Raw genomic sequence first — 23499 nt, forward strand, 5'->3', positions numbered from 1 at the left:
TGGCTTAAGAATGAAATAAGATTCCTACACAAGAAAAAATCTTTCTTGACCAACTTTGTACACAGTAATATAGTATGTATCCTGTCCATCTTGTAACTTCAAGCTGAAGATGCGTCAAAACTGATACTTTAAACTAATAAATAACATGTTGTAAACATCTTATACGACATACTTTTTGTATTGAATAGGTTGAACTTTTCCTCAATTCCAACTGCGAATCTCAGTTCAAAATGAAGTTTTTAACTTATAATGATCACAAACATACGTGAAAAAATCCAGTGACAAAAATTTACTGAAGAAACACATCACATAGTCACTGTTCTGCACGTCGATATTTAACCCATTGCCATGCAAATATTTTCCTTGGGAAATGTACATTGGAATGCGATTATTTTTCCTACATTTTACGTCATGGATGTTAAAATTGTTTCAAAAGCGTACTGGATCAAAAAACAACATTTTGGGTTAGAGTTAAACTTACTACATTTAACTGAAGTCTTTTAAGGTATGGTACACCTTCAAACATCCACACACGTGGAGGGCAACTTTGCATTTGTACCGGGCGAGTTGGCCGTGCGCGTAGAGGCGCGCGGTTGTGAGCTTGCATCCGGGAGATAGTAGGTTCGAATCCCACTATCGGCAGCCCTGAAGATGGTTTTCCGTGGTTTCCCATTTTCACACCAGGCAAATGCTGGGGCTGTACCTTAATTAAGGCCACGGCCGCTTCCTTCCAACTCCTAGGCCTTTCCTATCCCATCGTCGCCATAAGACCTATCTGTGTCGGTGCGAGGTAAAGCCCCTAGCAAAAAAAAAAAAAAAAAAAGCATTTGTTGCACTCGAAGCAAGATTCCTTCCAGATTCCATGCTCAAAACAGTCCTTGATGGGGCTGATATACTTGCTATAGGAGCAATCTTTTCAGGAAATTGACCCCAGTGCCTTCCCTGTAGTCTCATTAGTGTGCTACTTGAAATGGACCTCCTATAGTGGCGTAATCAGGAACAAGATGTCAAACTTTAGAAGCAAAAGAAACATTGACAAAATGGCCTTTGGATAATAACATTGCCATGTAAACACGCTAGAACTATCTAGGAACGTAATTCTAAAGTACAACATCACAATCGAAAGAAATTTTCCAGGATTTTATTTGTGAAGGCCATTGGTTTCCTTGCTAATTCCCTCCCAACAAGTGTCAGTAAGGAACTGACTCCCAAAGTCATATTCTGTAGCATTATCACCTCCTGACTACAGTATTTAGCTCCCCAACAACTGCACACGAATTGCCTTTAGGAACATAACTGGCCAAACTCCATTTTCAATTGTTCGATGTGGTGAGGTTATGTACAAAGTTATCTTCATCCACTACTATCAGATAATTCTGAGTTATCTTTATCACCACTCTCAAGCAGAAATTGCAGAATTCTTTCCTCTTCGTCCTCACGATGTTTACACAACATCTTGCTCCGTGATAGCATTCATTTCATGAACAAGATGACAAACATTAGAAACAAAAGAAACATTGACAAAATAGCCTTTGGATAATAACATTGGCATGTAAACACACTAGAACTATCTAGGAACGTCATTCTAAAGCACAACATCACAATCAAAAGAAATCGGTAGTCGGACGTATTTCCGACTTGACTACACGGCGACGGTTGTACCCGTCATTGCATGTTACTGAATGCGGAACTCTCGATGGCTGTACCCGTCATTGTAGCGGAATGGGTTAAACCTGCATTGGCCATGAACTTTGGTAAAGGGGGATGATAACTTGGCGACTCATTAGACACATTGGTATGTCATTGTCGGCACAAAATAAAGAAGTCTCTGTCCCCTCATTCTCACTATCACTAGAATCTAATTCCGGAATGAGATCATCTCCCGAATCTTCAGCTTGCAATAACTCGGTCACTTGCTCAAGAGATATAAATTCTTCACTTCCATATCTACTTGTTACATCACTCAGCACCACTTGATTTTCAATTGCGCAGATAAGAGAACTTGGCACTAGCACATGTTTACTTAGATCACAAAGCCCACAATGCCGGAAATTACCCGTAAGCTGTAGTAAAAATGTTCATCTGCCCACTATTTACTGGAAAACTGATATACTGCGTCATCTAACGAAATTTTGAATGTACAAAGTTGGCGCGAATTAAAATCCGACTAAGGTTGAATACGGTATTTACACACAAGAAACCTAATCCGACCATGGTCGGATATGGGAGCGAATGTGTTAAGAAACACAAATGATAAAATATCAGTCCCTGAGGACAACAAGCTGGAAGAGCTGAAAGAGCACGTTGATTTTACTGACAAACATTACACATTAACGAAAAACACAGCAATAGTCAAAATGGACTGCACACATCAGACACAACTCAACAGTTCCAGAGCACATTGCCTTTACTGACAAACATTACACATTCACAAAAGTCACAGAAATAGTCAATATGGACTGAACACGTCAGACACAAGTCAACAGTTCTAGAGCATGTTGTCTTTACTGACAAACATTACACATTCACAAAAGTCACAGAAATAATAAATATGGACTGTACACGTCAGACACAAGTCAACAGTTCTAGAGCACGTTGCCTTTACTGACAAACATTACACATTTACAAAAGTCACAGACAAGTTCTAGAGTGTGTCCAAGTCTACATTAGGGCCAATGTCCAACGCCACCTGGGTGGCCACCCATTGAGCTAGGAACATCTTGGGGGCTGCAGCAGCGATGATGCATACTCGGTCATCTGAAATGAAAAGCCTGCATGAGCAAGTTTAACACATGGAGTGGTTGTTCTAAAAAAGCCAAGACAATTTTTATTAAAATGTTCTCTCTTAGGCAAAATATTCTCCTACAGACTGAAGAGATGGCACCATACAAGTTTCATTTTTGCCATTGTGAAAACTATTTGAATTTAGATTTTTTTTGTGACTTCCACAGTTCACAATCATTTGTGAAAATATTCTGTAAACCTTGAATCAACATTTGAGATTGTATGCAACTGCTGGCAGTACTTTTTGAGAATTATGGGTTTTCAACAAATTAGAGGTTTCACACTCATGATCTGGAAAGCAAGAACTTACAATCTCTAAAATGCGTATTTCAAAAACTTCCAGTTACACTTTAAACAGATAAGCGATGCACTAATCTTACAGAATCTTCGCCAATATCTATATTACCAGAGAGCAACAGCTTTAATCTTACTCATACCGCCAGGTACAGGCAAAAGAAAAATATGGCTGACAGCATTTTTAGGAGCAGCTCCAGAACATCCGGCACTACAGTATAGATGGAGCCGTGCTGTGTCTCCGTTCTTAACTATGTAGAACCGCTGTTTAACGTTTTCACAGAGACCTGACATTTTAACCTTAAATCAGGGTTTACATTAAATCGAGGTTTCAGTAGAAAGCATACCTAACAAATTGTACCATTCTACATTATTTACACAGTGACAGCAATAAAACAAGGAGATATCTACCCTACACACTGTACTGTAGTTACAACTTTGTACAGTTTGTACAACTGCCCCTGCCATCTAAGGAAGAGACCTGTATTCTTTGGCTCAGGTTGTTTAAATACATTTAAATCAATAAATAATTAATGCATGCCTGCTTGGGTACAGCCTAAGAAATTGTTCCTTCACACTATCAGATTAACAGAACCCAACTGAATAACTCCAAGGCATATACACAAGGAAATGTGGTTGCTAGATGATGGGTCATTATTTCATACATGCACCTTCATCGTACACTGTTACGTCTTTTAGCATTCAGTCTGCAAGCCTCTGCGAATGGTGCTTCCTCTATTTGTAACCAGCTCCGGAGCTTCACCTCTTAAAACTTGGTAACCCTCTTACTTGGTTAAGAAATTGTTTTCAATGTTATTTAAGAATATGTTTGCTATTATTCCTGATAATGGTGAGGCCATGATTAACCCTTCCTTTTGACAGTAGATTTTTGTCGGTGAATGCAAAACCACTTCGGTTTAAGGTTGTTCTTATAAGGTTACACACGATTTGCCATAAAAGTCGGGAAAGATACCAAAATATAAATATAAATGGTCCGTTATTGGACATTATAAATTTTCAAGCTAACTCATTCCTGGCCTGCGTGCTCAGTTTTTCAGCCGACAGTAGGCGACGGAATACAAGAATGCTCACTTTTATGCACCCCGTATTTCATTGATACAATCATGGGAGAGATTAGGAGTTCCAAATAAAAATTATCACTGCATCTTTCTTTCTATAAACATAGATGTATTTAACAAAATAATATTGAATATGTAAAGCTATTCCCTGGGGCTCTGGTGCGGCTGTCAACATGGCGCGGTATATTCAGCTGCCGACAGCTACCGATAATTATGATTATGTACAGATCGGTTATGATCGGTACTGAGAGACGGTGAATTACATATTTCTAATGATTAACGGCTAACACTAAACAAGGAGTAACTGTAAAGAGAAATCCTTGTATACTTGAATACACGAAAGGCACAAACAGGGCATTCATACTACACAGTGCGTCGAAAGACTATTAAATGGAGCAACAAATGGTACTACTTTGAAAGGTATCACGCCATACAGACTACTAAACAATGTAGCGAGTACATGTTCCAAGTTTGAGGTCGATATATTTAATACTTTTCCAGTTACAGTAGTTTGAGTGCAGCAGTGTTAATTTCTTTCTTGAAGGCTTGAACTATCCGGTCTACATGGTGTAGCAGCCTCCATGTGTTAAGATCAGTCTACCTGGTATTTTGGTTTCTATCAGATAAAGCCTTTTCTAGTCAGAAGATACTCTTGTTTTCCAGAGACATACAATCAGGCCCTTCCTGCAGCCTCAGTCTCATAAGACCATACTTCACACATGCTCCTCATGGCTCTTTGCTTCCTCAACCATTAGAAACTTTCTCTTGCAACCTCTTGCACTCTTCCTCACAAAGTACCAAACAACATTTGTATGTCAATGGGATACCGTATCTGTTATTTTTTTCTTAACTGACTGTTCAAAACAAATAAAATTAAAATCATCCTAACATTAATAATTAATATTGTAAGCCCATTCTCCCACGAGATAATTGACAGTGAGCCACACCCACCCTAGCTAACCTACATGCAAGGTTAAACACGAGCATCATAAATAAAGAAATTAGGTGTGGATCCCGAACAGGAAGGGCGAAATAGACAGCCCTGAACTGAAAACGTTACTCTCCTCAAACAATTCAAGCTAGTAACTAACACTACTTCCAGTAAAAATCCATATTAAGAGAAATATCTAGTAATAATAACAAGTTAATACATACATACATACATACATACATACATACTCGGCGTCAGCCTGAATGACAATCGTACCAAGGTTTCGTAACCTCATCTTTTCTTACATACATCAGCACAGTTATTCTTGAGGTGTTAGCATTTATACAATCAGTGATCTCGTTACTCAGAACTGCGAGGTGAACACCATTTACAAGATCTTTATTCGACCTTTCCTTCGGTGAGGAATAAAAACTCAATTTCAAGCGTGGGGGTCATTTACCAATATCCTCCCTTTTTTTCCAACCCTTTTTTTTTTTCAAACAATACCTCTCTCATTTCGAATCTCACACACCAAGGAATAGATAAAATTATAGTGTCATTAAACCAGAGAAATGCTGGACCAAGGAAATTGTCCACGAGGGGGCAAGAGAAAGCTCCATGGAGCAATGAAAGCAAAACAAAACAATAAGAGTACAATGGACCTGCGCACGGCCATGAAATAAATAAACCAACGTGGCGAGCTCCAGGTCGCAAACGACCAGGGTGCATACCAAACTTCGCACCCAAGAGAAAATGAGGCGCCATAAGGAACAAATAAGCATTAATTCTACAGACCGATATGTCATCTTAGTACCCAGCTCATTCATCTACACATTCATTCAAACAAGCAATCTTTTTGCTCTCAAAGGCAAATAATTCCAGCAAATTGGTGCAAGTAAATAATACTAGGCAACACGTAGAGTGCAATACAACATTTCACCAATAAGGTCTCACGTCAATATTAGATATACAGCTCATCGAGAGCAAATGACAGCAGGACGTTTGTGACCCCACGGTCATGTGTAGGTCCACCAACCTCGCACTGCATACGGCTAGAATAGACCTTCCGGCCGACACACAGTCCATACCTCCAAACGATGGCAAAAAGTTCCATTGAGAAACTCATTAAAATAAACAGACCAGATTTTGACGCACCACAATCACCTTCTCAACTGACGCACATGCCATTCAAATTCAAGGCATTACATTACCGTCTATATCAATCATCGAAGCATGCTAATGATGCAGTGGTTTAGCACAGTTTTGAACTTATAAAACATCTGCTCCTGTGTGTGTGGGCTCCATGTCTTAATTAGCACAACATTTACTTCAAGGAGAAGATATTCAAAAGGTCTCGCCGAGAAAAGATCCTCATCGCTCGCGACAGAGCGAGCTGCCCTCTGTCGACAGAAAGTTGAAATACGTAAACTATTGGAACAGTCAGATACCTATTCTTGGAGACATTGTTAAAATCACATTAGAAATCATGCTACACTAGCATGTTTCATCAGTCACAAAATGACTTGCTACCTTCCTTCAGCAAGATAATCCAATGCAATGTTGGCAGAACGAAACCAGCCGATCTCGAGATCTAGAGACGTGTTACGACACGTTATGCTAAATATCATATACCAATGCACTCTATTACGCTTGTAATAAAACAATCCACTAAACTTTCGGGGCCCTTAAAATCCTGGTCCCCCATAATGTATGTCCCTCCTGCCCCCACTTGGCTAGCCCAATGAATGAAATGGAACAAGCCTAATTACAATGTGGAGGATTGAACTGTGTAGCCACTATACTTTCATTGCTCTAGCAGCGGAAATTCTGAAATACTTCCCAACACAACATCAATCACTACACAAAGAATAGCTCGTTCTCATCATGCCAACACACTCATCACAACAGGACTGTTCAGACACAAGGACACACATACTCTGTGTAGCTCATGTTTGTTCAGTTTGGAATTGACAGTTTTGCTAATCTACTACAGAAATGGGTTCATCCACTCTTGGTCCAAACGAGAACCCCGTTATAACCGTAATTTTTATCCGTCCCTTCAAAATTCCTATATGAAACTGTGTATTATTTTTCGGTTACAGCGAGAGCCCTATCGCATCCGTTATTACGAGCGATTATGCGCGCACGATTTTTTCCGTTACCAATATTTATGCACCCAGTCATTATACTGCATGCGGTCGATCATTTTCGGTATCGTTTTCTCGCTATGCCCACTAGCAAGCTTTCTTGTCAACATTCGAAGGCAATGTCGGAGTCGATTAGTAATATCCATCGACTGCTTCTCCGCAAAGAAAATGAAAGAGGAGAACATGTTTTCGTAATAAATGCGTAAATAACGTGCCCGATAACAGTTGTTAACTCGTTAAAGATAAAGGCTGAATACACGATCTCTTAATGGCAGAGTGCGTCAATGATTACGAGGTTAGTTTATATTTTCTCGCATCTGTTAAATTACAGAAAGGCTATTATCATGTAAATTTATAGCGAGAAGGTTATAATGTCTCTACTGGCGCTTGAAGTATCATACATCATAGTACAGTTAAGTTAGGGGCCGATGACCTCGATATTAGGCCCCTTTAAACAACAAGCATCATCATCATCAGTACAGTTAAGTTAGGATAGGTGACACTATTTGAATAGCTAAACTGAAACCTTTGCCACAAAATACGATCAATCATCTTTGGTATGGTATAGTTTTCGGACTATGTGCATTTGCAAGCTCTCTCCTAAACACTCGATGCCAATGTTGGAGTCGATTAGTAACACCCGTCGACTGCTGTTCTCTAAAGAAAATTCGAAAAGAAAGAAGATAAAACGTTTTCGTAATAAATGCGTAAAGAATGTGGCCGATAGAAGTTGTTAACCCGTTACAAATAAAGGCTGAAGTAAACGATCTCTTAATTTTAATGTTATACCGTATACTTAAATTAAGTAACAATGTGATACACCTCAAGATATGGCACGGTACATCACTGATTTCAGAAGATAGTTTATAGTATTTTCTCGCGTCTACTTAAATTCGGATCTCTACATGCGTTTCAAATATGTTTTCATGATACATATACGGTTAGGTGATGACGTTTGAAGAAGAAAACGGCAAGGTGTGCCATAGAAGCCTCTGGAGTGATGCCGTATTTCTCAGAATCCAAGAAGACGTTTTTCTTCAGAATCTCATGTGAAAAATCAAGGGTTGTTTTGCATTCGCGGCCTGATAGTAATGAACACCACTGGCAAGTACTGCAGTAACCACGCTGTTTATTTTCATCCCCCTGCGCACACACACAAAACAATAAATGACCACCTCTTTAACATACACTGCTAGCCGCGGCGACCAGCTGCACAGTGCCTATGTGTAACGTCACCAGATCTTGGGAAATAGTGAGGAGAGAATGACATTCTATTAGCCTCTACAAAAATTTCTCAACTCTGCAGAATGACATCAAAACATGCGAGTCTTCGAATTCTTAGAAAGGCAACGGCTACTCAGTACGCGTCTGCTGTACTTCAATTAAATTGAAATAAGAAATAATGTAGTTCAACCTATTCAATAGAAATAAATAAGAAATGTAGTATTACATTTCTATTTAATTATAAGCAGAAGCGGTATCGTTTTCGACCCCAATCTGGGTCATCATCCTCAGAATAAAATGCAAAAAGAATGCATAGGTAAATAAGAAATTAAAGAGCGAGTTTTTCACAGAAACAGTTCAAGGGGCAAAATATGTTAATGGGGATCGGCACTGTGCAATTTTAAATTGTAAAATCTAGAAGTAGAATGTCGGTCACTTATAAGAAGTAAGGCGCGATCTTCTGAATAGTAGCACAACACACGCAAAGTTCAGCACTGGCTCATAATTGACTCTAACATTAAATTCACCCTTGAATCAGAACCCAACAAAACTCTTAATTTTCTAGACTTAACTATAACTAGACATCCTTCAGCTTTAACTTACAAAATTTTCAGATAACCAACTCAAACAGCAACCACAATACGTCAAGATTCTTCACACCCTCAAGCACACAAATGTGCTACTTATAACAGCCTAATTTTTCATGCCTTCAACACCCCCATGTCTAAAAAAGATTTAAATAACGAATCGAACACCATCTGTACTATCGCTAAATTTAATGGCTTTAACAACTCTTTCATAAATCGTATCATCAACAAATTCAAACACCATCCTAAAACTACGTTATCAAAAGACAAAACCAAACCCACTGCATTTTCCACTTTTACTTTCACTCAAGATGCTTTTAAAATAACTAATGTTCTTAAAAAACACAACATGAAAATTTCTTTTAGAACCAATAACAGAAATCTTGATATATTACACAACTCTATATCAGTAAACAAATCTAATTCCGGAGTATACAGATTCAAATGTAAAAACTGCCGCTCCTCATACATTGGACAAACTGGCCGCAACTTTAACATCACATACTCCGAACACATCAACGCCATTAAATACAACAGATTCTCTGCTATAGGACAACACATACAAGACTCCAAGCATAATTTCACCAATATTGAAAAAGACATAAAAATACTTAAAATCATTAACAAAGGCCCCCTCGTAAACACTACTGAAAATTGCTTTATTCACCTTGACCAATACTTCAACCCTAATTTCAATTTAAATGACATTTCAGAAAAACCCAATATCCTATTTGACTTCCTAATTCTTCTTCTCAAAAATTCTGAATTTCAAAACCCAAATTCAATTTTCCATGCCTTACAAAGTTCCTACCCACGTTTTCTACCTCCAATAATCCACCCTAAGATACCCCTCCTTTATTTCCCAATCTTATCCTTTCCCATCCCCTTTTAACTTCCTATCCTTTTATCTTCTCTTATCTACTAATCCTCTTCCTTTATTAACTTATTCTATCTTTTCTTTTCACCTCTCCTCGCGGAAAAAAGAAAAAAAACTACTTTCCGAATTGAACTGTATATACTACAGTGCCACCTGCATTTTGGGTCTTTACATTCAAATTTAACCTCGTGCCTTGCGCTGCCTTGGACTTCCTCAATTACGACCTGAATTCTTATCTTCAAAAAGTAGCGCACTGTGCATATACACTTTTCAATTGTTTCCAGTATTGCGCTTTTTACCATTTTTCTCTTCACAATTGTTTTTTACGTCAACTGTTCTAAATAATCTACAAGATCCTAGTTACGTACTTCAATTATATTAAATTGTATCTCACACACACACACACACACACACACACACACACACACACACACACACACACACACACACACACACACACACACACACACACACACACACACACACACACACACACACACACACACACACACACACACACACACACACACACACACACACACACACACACACACACACACACACACACACACACACACACACACACACACACACACACACACACACACACACACACACACACACACACACACACACACACACACACACACACACACACACACACACACACACACACACACACACACACACACACACACACACACACACACACACACATTTTCGCAACCGAAACAATTACAGACTGGTTCATCAAGCTATTCACCAAGTTCTGTCGGCATTTGAAAGCACAGTGCCGGACAACGAGTGTGTTGTGCTGATCTTCAAGAGCTAGCAATTCGCTTCAATCAAGCGACTCGTCTTCGACTTCACACAATTTTGGGACTTCATATTCATTAAATTATGTTGTGACTTCGCGCCTGATAATATATGCATGCTGGGTCATATAACTTTTCACCTCTTCTTGTAAACATTATGAGACAGTGCTGAACTTTGCGTGTGTTGTGCTACTATTCAGAAGTATTCTTGTAAGTGACTGACTTTCTACTTCTTCTAGATTTTACAATTTAAAATCGCACAGTGCCTATCCCCATTAACATATTTTGCCCCTTGAACTGTTTCTGTGAAAAACTAACTGTTTAATTTCTTATTTACCTATGCATTGTTTTTGCATTTTATTCGGCTGATGATGACCCAGATTGGGGTAGAAACCAGTACCGCTTCCGCTTATAATTAAATAGAAATGTAATAATACATTTCTTATTTATTTGTATTGAATAGGTTGAACTACATTATTTCTTATTTCAATTTAATTGTGATACAGTTCAATACGGATCATCATGAAATTTTTATCTTTATCTGTTGTACCTGACGCTTAGTAAAATTTAAGTTTTATAGACAGCAGGAATATTTTCATGATGGATCATCGTATTGTAAAGATACGTGAAACAGGTACTGCCCGCAAATTTTCAACGGGTTCTTGTCCATGTTATGATGCCAGCTTTAAGTTAATGGCTAACAAGCACTCGGAAATGTATAATAACTGTGCAGCCACAAGAAAATACAGAATAGGCCTAACTAAAACCAATATTCGGCATTACCGTGAAAACAAAATGCGTACTCTACAAAAAATGCATTCAGTGGCCCGCAACAAAGAAGCTTTAAAGAAGTCGAAAATGAAATTGAGGTATGTGCAGTAAAATTCAAGGGCGGAATTGCCATACCGCGGCGCAATAAACTCGTTCGTTGACTTTCAAAGTCCGCGATTAAGGCCTATACATCGCTAGGCACTGAAGTTGGCCGAATTCGGCAAGCGAGACGTGCGTGTCGCGGCAGCGAGTTATATCTGACGTTGAGTGAAAGTAACAGTTTTATAGTAAGCAAGAATATTTTCCTGATGGATAGTCGTATTGTAGAGACGCGTAGAATGTGTATTGCCAGCAAATTTTTAACGAGTTCACTTCGATATTATAATGCCAATTTTAAGTTTATGGTTATTAAACTTGCTGAAAAAATATAATTGTACAGTCGCAAAAAATACGGCATAACTAAAGCCAATGTTTGGCGTCTAAAAATAGTCTAAAATGTGTACTGTATAAGAAAGACATTCATATGATTTTACAAAGCACTTTTTAAGCCTGATTAAAATTTTTTGAAGGAAAAATTGGGGGTCGTCTTGGATTCAGAGAAATACGGTAAACATACCCTTTCACGTAGTAACAAACAAATAAGCCTTAGTGTGAATATGCAAGTTTCATAATGTGTATGGGGGTTTTCCCGACTTGTACAAAAAATGGATATAAAGACAATCCGCTATAGTGAGTAAATTTTTTGCCGTTATGAATTCTCGCTATAACTGACTTCTACTGATCCTTGCTGACTTCAGCCCACAACGTACAATGTTTGTTGCTGGCGAACCCTTGTGGTCAACACCAAAGTGAAGGCACATGCAGACGAGAAACGCTGCCAGGGCACGTCGCCAAAACGTGAATGCTGCATCGGTAAATGGCAGTGACCATCAAAAAGAGAGCATCAATGGGCATCACAGATATCAAGAAAAGCAGATAGTGAACACTTAAAATGGAATTGTAAATAATGATGATGATTTTTACACGAACGACCTGAATAAGCAGAAACATATCTGGAAGAAGATGATTTTTACAAGAATCGTATGCTCTCAGTTACATTTCAATTTGACACCAACTAGGCAACGTGCTTTTCTTCTTCGACATCTTTTTTTATTTTTACAATTTTTGCTTTATGTCACACAGAGTTAGGTCTTATGGCGATGTTGGGATAGGAAAGGGCTAGGAGTGGGAGGGAAGCGGCCATGGCCTTAAGATACAGCTCCAGCATTAGCCTGGTGTGGAAATGGGAAACCACGGAAAAGCATCTTCAGGTCTGCCGACAGTGGGATTTGAACCCACTATTTCAGGATGCAAGCTCACAGCTGCGCACCCCTAACCACACGGCCAACTCACCTGGTAACCTGCTCTGTTTTACTCTAGCAGATCTCTGTCGGGTAATCTAGAGCCTAGTTTTAATTAATTACGACGGATAGAAGATGGATGGATGGACCAACTGAGGGAAGACGTGGACAGAAGAGGATGGAATTGGGAATCTGTCATGGACAACAAAATCTTTTTGAATACGCAACTTTGGAAGACGCTCGTTTTCAAACTGCGCTATCAATGTCATCATCAACCTTTCGTAAGACCAAGCAAAAGAATAAATTCCCATATAGCAACAATACACACACTGGTAAAATTTGTGTAATGGCTCGCTGCAAGGGCAAACCGATGATGATGATGTTGGATAGACACCAAACATGTCACCAGAGATATTTTAAATACCGACATTGTAGGACGTGGTGTCGGACTTCAAATATCTGACTGCCTCGGCACGATCTCAGAGTCCGATGCAAGCATGTTGCCGCCATTGAGCCTTGAGAACTTGTATTGTCAACCCCAAACTACAGCAAGGAGAGGAGATCGGTGCACATACCCTTGTTGAAGACTTCCTTGAGAGGAGTGTCTGATGGCAAGCTGCTCTTGAACAACATCACTGTGGAACGGTGGAACAGCACGCTCTCCCAACGGTTGTTCTTGATGGCAAGAAGAGCCAGGCCAAATTCGTCATCGATGATGCTCATCACCATGCCAGTGCCGCGGACGAAGAATGACTTGGGGTTAGCGGCTACCTGCAAAAAAACTTGGATTGGTTAATCAGAGGTAAATTCTTACAAATTCCAAACAACTTATGACTTGGTAGTTCATCTTGATATTTTGAATTATGTTTTGTGGTTTACATTGTGCCTTGTGTTGTTTTTTGCAGTTATGGTTGTTTTGTGGTATACTTCTAGGTAAGTGCATGTGTTGTTTCTTTACGTTATTCTTATATTATGCATACTTTAAACATTAAGGGCCTGTACTACGACAGCCAAATAAAAGTGCGGTATAAATTTATTTGGCAGTTTGGACATTTATCTGGAAGTTTGGTTGAAACCGCGTACTACGACTTTCGTTTATGTGCAATCTGGGAAAATATTCGAGTATAGCTATGCCGAAGTTGGAGAGGCTCTTAACGCTCTTATCTGGGACTTAGCTCTTATCGGGGACGCTACCGTAAAGAATCAAGATGGCTACTCATGAAGATGAATCTACATCTGCATGATGCTGTGCGAAATTAAGTTGTTACAATGTAATTTATGTATATATTTATGAAGTATGTCATGCTTCCTGTCCAGCTCTCACAGAATTCTAAAAGATTTCCCAAGCTAGCTAGTTGTTGGTACTGAGTATATCAGTAGTACACAAGCAGTCAACTGCAAGCTTCATGGGTAGCCGTGGTCATTAGGGCAGCAAAGTTTGCTGATAAGCAGTTTTTCGTGGGTTTGAGTCCCAATAGTCTAACATTTTTTTTATCTTGTAAATTGTAGTCGGTAGGGTACTAGAGGTGATAGCATACATTTCCTAATCATTAAAATGCGTGTCAAAACTGTGAGTTCTATTCCAAATCTATCCGCGACGCACATATGGAGTAAAGGTATACGACGTTCATGGCGATTCGTCCGTCGAATGAGGATGTTAAGGAGGTTATATTTCTTTTACTTCATAACAACTTGCTACAAAAGTATTTACGCTAAAGTGAGATAAATGCTTGCCGGTTACTATTCCCACGTATTGAAAAGAAAGAAACTAACTACTTATTCAATGAGCAAACAATTTTTGAATTAATAATAAAATTAATGATCCCACGCTGCATCAGTGGCATTAATTACGAATATAAACTTTACTTTCATCATAACGCGCAACCTCGTAAATAGTACTAGACATAAAAGATACATAACCTGAATCTTAACTTTTGCGTCCAGGTTACATTTTCAGTCTTTTTATTTTCTATAACAGTTTCAGTTTCGTTATACAGTTAATTAATTTTAACATTTCTTCGTATGTGTATATTTCAGTCCTAATTGGACTTCCACATTATAGCTTAATAAGAGTCTGATATTGGATTCTAGTAGTACAATTTCAAAAGGAATAGAGCTAAACAAACAAACAAACAAACAAACAAACAAACACGTATACCACCGCGCTAAATTTCACTATATTTTCAGTAACCTTATTACCAACCCAATAAAAATGTTACTACATCTTCCACATTACAATACAGTAGTTAAAATCCGTTGGTAGTATGCAAGAAAATATTTAACTTCTAGTTTGCAAAACTGCAGCCTACGTATCTGACAGTCGTTGTACAGGCCCTAACTGAGACAATCTCCGACCAGGACAATTAGGGCAGTATCTTGTCTTCGGTCTCTTATAAGTAAGAACTGTACCATCTTGTGATCATCTTATTTGTGGACAAACAGTTTAATCTACCATATACCTCTGAATCCAAGATGACATATTTTTCTCAGAATCTTGTGTGAAAAACCATGGGTCGTCTTGCATTCGCGACCTAACAGTAATGAACACCACCGGCAGCCACCAGAGTAACCACGCGCGCGCATAAAACTTGACCACAAAAGTAATCCACCTATTCAATACATACAAAAGTGTTGCACTTAAATTATACTACAACATTTTTAATATTATGAAGGTACTGGTTTCGACATGTTTTCAATGTTACCATCAGCCTTTCGTAAAACCAAGCAAAAGAATAAATTTACATATAGCACACACACACGCACGCACACACGCACGCACGCACGCACTGGTAAATTTTGTGTAACGACACACATTTAAAATAGTTTATGAGGACTGCTACGCGTTGGCAGCGTAATAGTCTTAAATTGTCGTGGTACATAAGTTGAGGCACTTGCTGTAAAGTTGAGCTTTGGTATGATAAAGCTTAATGAACACGTTAAAATCTTGATGGGTATCTCATTCATACTGAAATACGGCACTGAGGAATAATCTGAGTGCTGTTGGTGGCATAGTCTTCTTAAACCAAATAAAATTATAAGCGAGTTATTCCACCTTTTCAATACAAATTAACATTATGTATATATGCCCATTTCCACATCTCAAGACTGTGAATTTTGAAATGTATCTACGTTCTTGAACACAACGAAGAATATTTGAAGACTTCTTCTTCTAGTATATTCCTACAACTAAGGGAACTAATTTCTTACAACAAATGTGTTCTCAGGAAATTCTATAAACATTTCTTCATAGTCTCAAACTTAAATGTTTTAAGTCCTTTAAAACAACTGTCACGTGATATGGTTGAAGATGACCTTCAAATAGGTCGAAACCAGCCCCATTAAATGTTTATTTAATAAACACTATTTAATTTGTTTTGAAAAGGTGGAATAACTCACTTATTATTTTATTTGGTTTAATCAAAGTTCAATACGGACCCATAAAATGAAATCATTTCTCTAGATAGTCTTGTTAGCTTGAAATTGAACTAGCGTTGATATTTAGAAACTTCATAATCTGTACTGAAGTGGGATTACAATAATTGAAATTAATAGCAGTCCTCCTATTCAATAAAAAGACATTTATTAATGTGAATTAATCACATGTCGTTCACATGAGGTACTAGTTTTGGCACTAAACTTGCGCCATCATCAGCCAACGAGTCAAAGCAGGCAAACACAATACAACTTTAAAACACACTGTAAAACCTGCATTGATGAATATTGAATAAAATATGATACTGCACTAGAGTATAAAATCCTTTTAAAATGACAATGACTCTGTTGTTGTGGTTTGTCCAGCTTGTATATGTTTTTAGTTCTTCGATCTTGTTGAAATTACGCTGCAGAGTTTAATGCCATGTGAAGCTAACACTTTGTTTAATCTGTGGTTTGGTCCCGAAAAATAAAAGTGTGATGATGAACGTGGTTAGGCCCAAAGAATTAATTCTCACTTCAATATGATGTTTTGGAACCTTGAGAAGAAATTAAAAGCCGAATTAGGCGAAAGATAGGAAGGAAAGACTATAAGGAAATGTCTGGAAACGACTAGAAACGAACTCGCCTTCAGCAGCCTGTTTGATCAACGGACAGAGCTGGACTGATGGATGTAATCATGAGGTTAAGGGGCGAGGCGGAGGGGAGGGGTAGAGACGAAGCAACTGTCACGGAGCTAAGGTGGAACGGAAGGATGTGGTAGTGGGGGTAAATGATGACGATATACATTGCGTATGGCTTCAAAGATCGAGTTGTTTTTAGGCGGTCTAATATTTTTTAACCATTTAATTAAGAGATCAAAAAGAATACTGTGTTGTTTATTTTTGATATTCCAGAAAGTCGAAGTAAATGTCCGCTAGAATTCCCGATATTGGTGATCCCATGGCCAGTCCATTTTGTTGCTAGATGGTTTCATCAAACTAATTATTGTTAATAACCAGTTTCAGAAGAGAAATAAAATCTTGTATTTCTAATTTGCTGAGAGCTCTGTTTGTTTATTTTCAATAATGGAGGAGAGTTTGTTTGTGGGTATGCTTGGATACATATTTACTATGTCGAAAGAATGACTCCATTTTTTCGATTAGTTCGGTGGTGTTTTTGATGGATTTGTTTAGAGAGAAATTGATAGTTCTTAGTTAAAAAAAGTTGAACAAACTGAGAAACTTTATATAGAGGGCTGGGTTTGTAGTTAATAATGGGCAGGATAGGAACATTAACTTTATGTATTTTAGGGAGGGCTTTAACTGTGGGTAAACCTGGGTTCATATTTAATAGTTTAGATTTTTCCTGATCCATAAAAAGAAAGGATATATTCTTTAATGTTTGTTTTAATTGTCGCTGTATTTTCTGTGTATGATCTTTATTGATTATTGTAAACGTGCTGTTGTTAAAAAATTCTTTGGTTTTAGATAGTAATTAGTCTTGGCCATGATTACTGTAGCATTTCCTTTATCTGCTTTTGTGATAATTAGATTGTCATTTTTAATTTTATTTTTGATTTCTGCAATTTGTTTATGTTCAGAGGCAAAACTATTGACATTAGAATTGATAGGGGGGGATGTCTTTTATCTATATTATTAGAATTGAACATCTTATCCAATTTTCTTTTTACTTCAAATCTAATTTCATACTGATCTTCTAGCAGCATTTTACTGATTGTGGCTTACAACTCAATAATCAAGTTAGTGCCTCGCCCCTTAACCTCATGATTACATCCATCAGTCCAGCTCCGTCCGTTGATCAAACAGGCTGCTCAAGGTGAGTTCGTTTCTAGTTGTTTCCAGACATTTCTCTATAGTCTTTCCTTCCTATCTTTCGCCTAATTCGGCTTTTAATTTCTTCTCCAGGTTCCAAAACCCCATATTGAAGTGAGAATTAATTCTTTGGGTCTAACCATGTTCATCATCGCACTTTTATTTTTTGGGACCAAACCACAGATTAAACAAAGTGTTAACTTCACATGGCATTAAACTCTGCAGCGTAATTTCAACAAGATCAAAGAACTAAAAACATATACAAGCTGGACAAACCACAACAACAGAGTCATTGTCATTTTAAAAGGATTTTATACTCTACTACAATATCATATTTTATTCAATATTCATCAATGCAGGTGTTACAGTGTGTTTTAAAGTTGTATTGTGTTTGCCTGCTTTGACTCGTTGGCTGATGATGGCGCAAGTTTAGTGCCGAAACTAGTACCTCATGTGAACGACATGTGATTAATTCACATTAATAAATGTCTTTGTATTGAATAGGAGGACTGCTATTAATTTCAATTATTGTAATTGTACTAGCGTGGCGAAAGGCGGATTTCAGTGTATATGTAGGTCCTAGGATGATGTGTAGGACCGAGGTTCCTCAGTTCAAGCGGGCTGCAGCAAGGCTTCACGTTCCACTTGAACTGAGGAACCCTGGTCCTACACATCATCCTAGGACTTACATGTACACTGAAACACGCCTTTCGGAATGCTAGTACAATTTCAAGCTAAGAAGACTATGCCACCAACAGCGCTCAGATTATTCCTCAGTGCCGTATTTCAGTATGAATGAGATACCCATCAAGATTTTAACGTGTTCATTAAGCTTTACCATACCAAAGCTCAACTTTACAGCAAGTGTCTCAACTTATGTACCAGGACAATTTAAGACTATTCCGCCGCCAACACGTAGCAATCCTCATAAACTGTTGAAACAGGTACCTTCATAATAATAAAAAATGTTGTAGTATAATTTAAGTGCAACAGTTTTGTATGTATTGAATAGGTGGATTTCCTCACATTAAATTACTTTTGTGATTCTGAGTTCAATACCGAACAGCTATGAAGTTTTTAACGTTAGATAAAACTCTACGTATTTATCAGACTTATAGGCTACATTGCTAGTAGTGGCAACCAGTTGTACATCACTGGTTCTCAGGAAATAGTGAAGAGATAATGAGACCCTACTTGCCAGGAGACAGACTCACAACATAGGCGACCGACAATCCCTGGCATAGATTTTTTTTAACAACCGTCCCTGTATTAGCCTCTACAAAAAGTTTCTCAAATCCGCAGAATGGCACAAAAACAAAAAGCCTTCAAATTCTTAGAAAGACCATGGTTACTCAGTGGCAAAGTTATAAGGCGTCTACTGAACCTGACACTTTGTAAAATTAACAGTTATATAGACAGCACGAATATTTTCGTGATGGATATCGCGATATTATGATGCAAAATTTTTAAGTTAATGGTTATTAAACAGACGGAAATGAATAATTGTGCAGCCGCAAGACAATACGATATACAGTAGAACACCAATATAATGGTCCGTTATTGGACATTATAAATTTTTCCAGCTAACTCATTCTTGGTTGCCTGTGTTTCGCCGTCGTGTGCTAAGTTAGGCTCGTCAGTTGGGACTTAGCACACCACCCAAGACGCAAGGCTAGTGCATACCGTGGAGGCCACTGCATAGGCTACTTGAAGCCACCAGCAGTGCCAATGCACTATGAGAGCTATGTCTCATTTTCAAAAATTGATGCCTGCCTGGCCATCGAATGATGTAGATGTTGGCACTGCTGGTGGCTTCAAGTAGCCTATGCAGTGGCCTCCATGGTATGCACTAGCCTTGCGTCTTGGGTGGTGTGCTAAGTCCCAACTGACGAGCCTAACTTAGCACACGAGGGCGAAACGCAGGCAACCAAGAATGAGTTAGCTGGAAAAATTTATAATGTCCAATAACGGACCATTATATTGGTATTATAAATTTACTCATTCGGGACAAATATTTTAGGTTCCCTATGGGAATCAACATCTACATCATACAGTAGAACCTCAATTATACATTCCCGGAAGCTATGTTTTCCCGCATTATTTGTTCAAATTACGTGGTCCCACGAGCATCCTAATTACCGTATTTACGCGAATAATCCCCGCATATTTTTTAAAAAATTTTGAGGCACGAAATTGGGGTGCGGGTTTTATTTGCGTCAAGGTTGCCAACACGCTCCTGGCTCACCTAGTTTTCAATGCTGAGTGTACAGTTATGCTTTGTGCAACCGTAGATGGAAGAAAACTGTCCCTATATGTCATATTTAAACGGAAAACAATTCAGACTTTTAATTCTAAACTGACTTTACATTTTTTAAATAGTACCGTATTTTACAGAGTAATTTAAATTGAAAATTTCTCCGCGTCACGACAGAACGTGCCTTCCGGAACATGCAGGGTAGCTTTCCGCACTTTCACTTAGTTCGGTGTGTCTATAGTGTGTTTCATAGTTGAAAATAGAGTGAAATCGTAATTCTTTTGTATTTAGCGTTTTAAGGAACGCCACAATATCACGTAGCAGGCAGTACGCGGAAAAGCAGAATCCGCGAAAACTGGCGAGGGTTGGCATTTCGGAATTACAAGATGGCTGTTAATTCGAAATCACGTAATTGGAAGTCCGATTTCTGTAATACAAAGACTTCGAATTTACGAGGTTTTACTGTATCACAAAACTAACATCAGATTTCGCCGGTGTATCTATTTCAAGTGTTTACATTGCACGAGGGACCGCGTGGCAGAAGTGTTTTAGACGTGGAGCGTGACAAACTTGTAATTTAGGAGAGGATTCTATCGAGTAGAACGCAGCTGGGTAAGCGGTTCGAAGAGGGTTGCGCACTAACATTTGCGCACTTTGTAGTATGACGTGTATCCGCTGAGCCAATAAGAAGTGCCTGTTTGTGCGGGTCACGAGTGAATCTTTCGAGTTTTATTTGCAAATATCATAATCAACGAATTTAGGGAATTATTTGCGTGTGTATGATGGATCCAGGAAGAGCAAAAAGGCAAGTATTGCATCGATAGGCGAGGGAAATAGTACTTAGAGTGTATTTTGTAAGCATGCAGCAGCAGGCAATCAGCGGCGAGGGGAAGGTGAGGAACGCCATGTTGCCACCCCTCACCAAGACAGCACTCGCGTGTGGTATCGGCCTGCGAACAGTACAGAGGGTAAAACAAGCTACGGAAATAAAAATAATGCAGTGTTCCGTTCGCCAGGGAAGAACCCTAAGAGAAAGAAGCCAGTGACGGACCTTGATGATTTCAATAAAAATGTTCTGGGTACAACAATATTATTTTGATATGTATTAAAACTGCGAATATCCTACGGCATTGAAACTGGCCCGTCCATTTACCTTCCTTAATATCTCGAAAATTTCCCTCAACACATTCTCGGTGTTTGATGTTAAAAATTAATTTAGACTTTCAGGAAACATTTAAGCCCAGGAAAAATATAGGTCATCCCTTTCTAATTCAAGATATAACTGGATGAAAAAATGTCTACACTTTCGTGCTGTTATGCTCTTTGCAATTCGCCATTTCGCCTTTCATTTCTTTTATACTTCCATTAACTTTCTTTAATATCTCGAAAATTTCCCTCAACACTTTCTCGGGGTTTGATGTTAAAAATTAATTTGGACTTTCAGGAAACTTTTAAGCCGATGAAAAATATAGGTCATCGCTTTGGAATTAAAGATATAACTGGAAGAAAAAATGTTTAAACTTTCGTGATGTTACGAGTAGCCAAATTGGCACCACCACACGTCATACTTCTGTCTCTGTCTGGAAAATATATTTCATAGCAGTGATAATGTATTTTTATCACCTCCGGCAAAGCAGCTATATCAATAAATTTACATGTTCATATTTGCGTAAAGACAACGTGGACCTCGCGGAGTGATACGAAATGTTTGTTTATGCCTACGTTACTCTTTCGATGAAAGGAATTTTAGTTCATTTCAATTTTTTTTCAAAATGAGCCTTCCTAAAATGAGGGTGCGGGCATTATTCGACGGCGGAGATTATTCAGGTAAATACGGTAAATCATGTTGTAAATATCTTGCATTATCCGTTCCTCGAAGAAACAATTTTCCGGATCAACCGCCCAGAATTTCAGTCCTGTCAATGCTAAATCCTCGATCGCGCGTTTTTCAAGAAACTGTATCTCATGAAAGGACGGCTACGGGATACTTACGGATCATGATGTTAACGTCCCGTCATTGTGGTAATTTGAGGAAGTAGCCTACTGTACTGGAAAAGCGATCGGCGGTGAACTTGCATAAGGGACCATCTTAGCATTGCATTCGGATAGTATTTTTAGAGAATCCTTGGAAATCATAAAGCAGAGTGCGTCGATAACCATTGGAAGGAGACAGAGTGCATTCGGCAGCTCTACTTGAAGACGGTATGAGTTTCTTCAAATATTCGTACTTGCAAAACGTCGACATTATGACCAGGGTTAGGTGTTTATTTTTTTTATTTTTTCGAGTGTATCGCCGAACAGCTTTTCGACACTTACCTCAGGGCACCGTATAGTCACTGGGTTTTCAGGCAGGATTCGAAACTGCTCATTCGTAAGCAACACAAATTTAGTATTTCAATATTATCGTATACGATTATGTTTGATCAAAAATTAGATGTTGGCTTTTCCGGCGTTTGCTCTATTAACCAGCGTTTCGTCTTAGGTCTGACACTAGACTCGTCGGAGTGGGATGTGTCAGACCCTACCCACTGACGCTGGGTGTATGCAGTGGTGGAAAAATATCTAATTCCCTCCATGGGAACTTAGAATTTCCATTTACGTTTATGTTATCGAGACCAGACAAACGTTGCACCTTACATACATAAAGCCACGAGGAACGCATGGTTGATAGCTATAGTCATGGCGATCTGACGGACCGAAGCCTAGCACACCTATCACCACGGTCCCCACACCTATCGCACATCCATCAGTGAGCCGCACGTGATGGGCCGAGGGGAGAGACACCCAACAATTGGGTTGCAAGATCAGTCTCCGATGCCTTGCTCTCAGAAATATGTACGACGTTCTTTTTCTTATTGCTTGTCAGATGCTTAAATTATAATGTGCTGTAGATTTCCATAGTTCTCATTTGAGGTTTTGGGATTGCCTATTGCTGTTTTGGTCCTAATATAAAACTGGGAATTTCACGTTTTTCTGTTAAAATGTTATAAAAACTGCAGTCGTTTTATTTGCGCACATTACATTTAAAAGCTTTGTATCATTTTACACTTGTACCGACTTGTACAGCGAACGCGTTTTCCAGCTGAGCTCAAGGTCGCGAACTTGCGAATAACCGTAATTTTGGAAGTGTTAACAATGTTTTTTCCCTTT

The 23499-nt window shown here is 38.6% G+C and overlaps 1 protein-coding gene across 2 annotated transcripts in view; it reads right to left on the reverse strand.

Moving 5' to 3' along the window:
- Positions 1–2350: 2350 nt before the first annotated feature.
- The window catches only part of LOC136886820 (uncharacterized), a 73382-nt gene continuing 52233 nt past the window's right edge, over positions 2351–23499 (reverse strand). Inside the window, exons 4-6 of one of the 2 annotated variants that reach the window (XM_068230534.1) lie at positions 13425–13620; positions 2600–2757; positions 2351–2405 (exon numbers count right to left, since the gene is read on the reverse strand). In XM_068230534.1, coding sequence (XP_068086635.1) covers positions 2645–2757; positions 13425–13620 — 309 coding nt within the window. In that variant the 3' untranslated portion in view covers positions 2351–2405; positions 2600–2644. Of the gene's footprint in view, positions 2758–13424; positions 13621–23499 lie in introns of both variants that reach the window. The other variant, XM_068230533.1, reaches the window with a different exon arrangement.

Source organism: Anabrus simplex, chromosome X (genome assembly GCF_040414725.1).
Source record: "Anabrus simplex isolate iqAnaSimp1 chromosome X, ASM4041472v1, whole genome shotgun sequence".
NCBI classification, from domain to species: domain Eukaryota; kingdom Metazoa; phylum Arthropoda; class Insecta; order Orthoptera; family Tettigoniidae; genus Anabrus; species Anabrus simplex.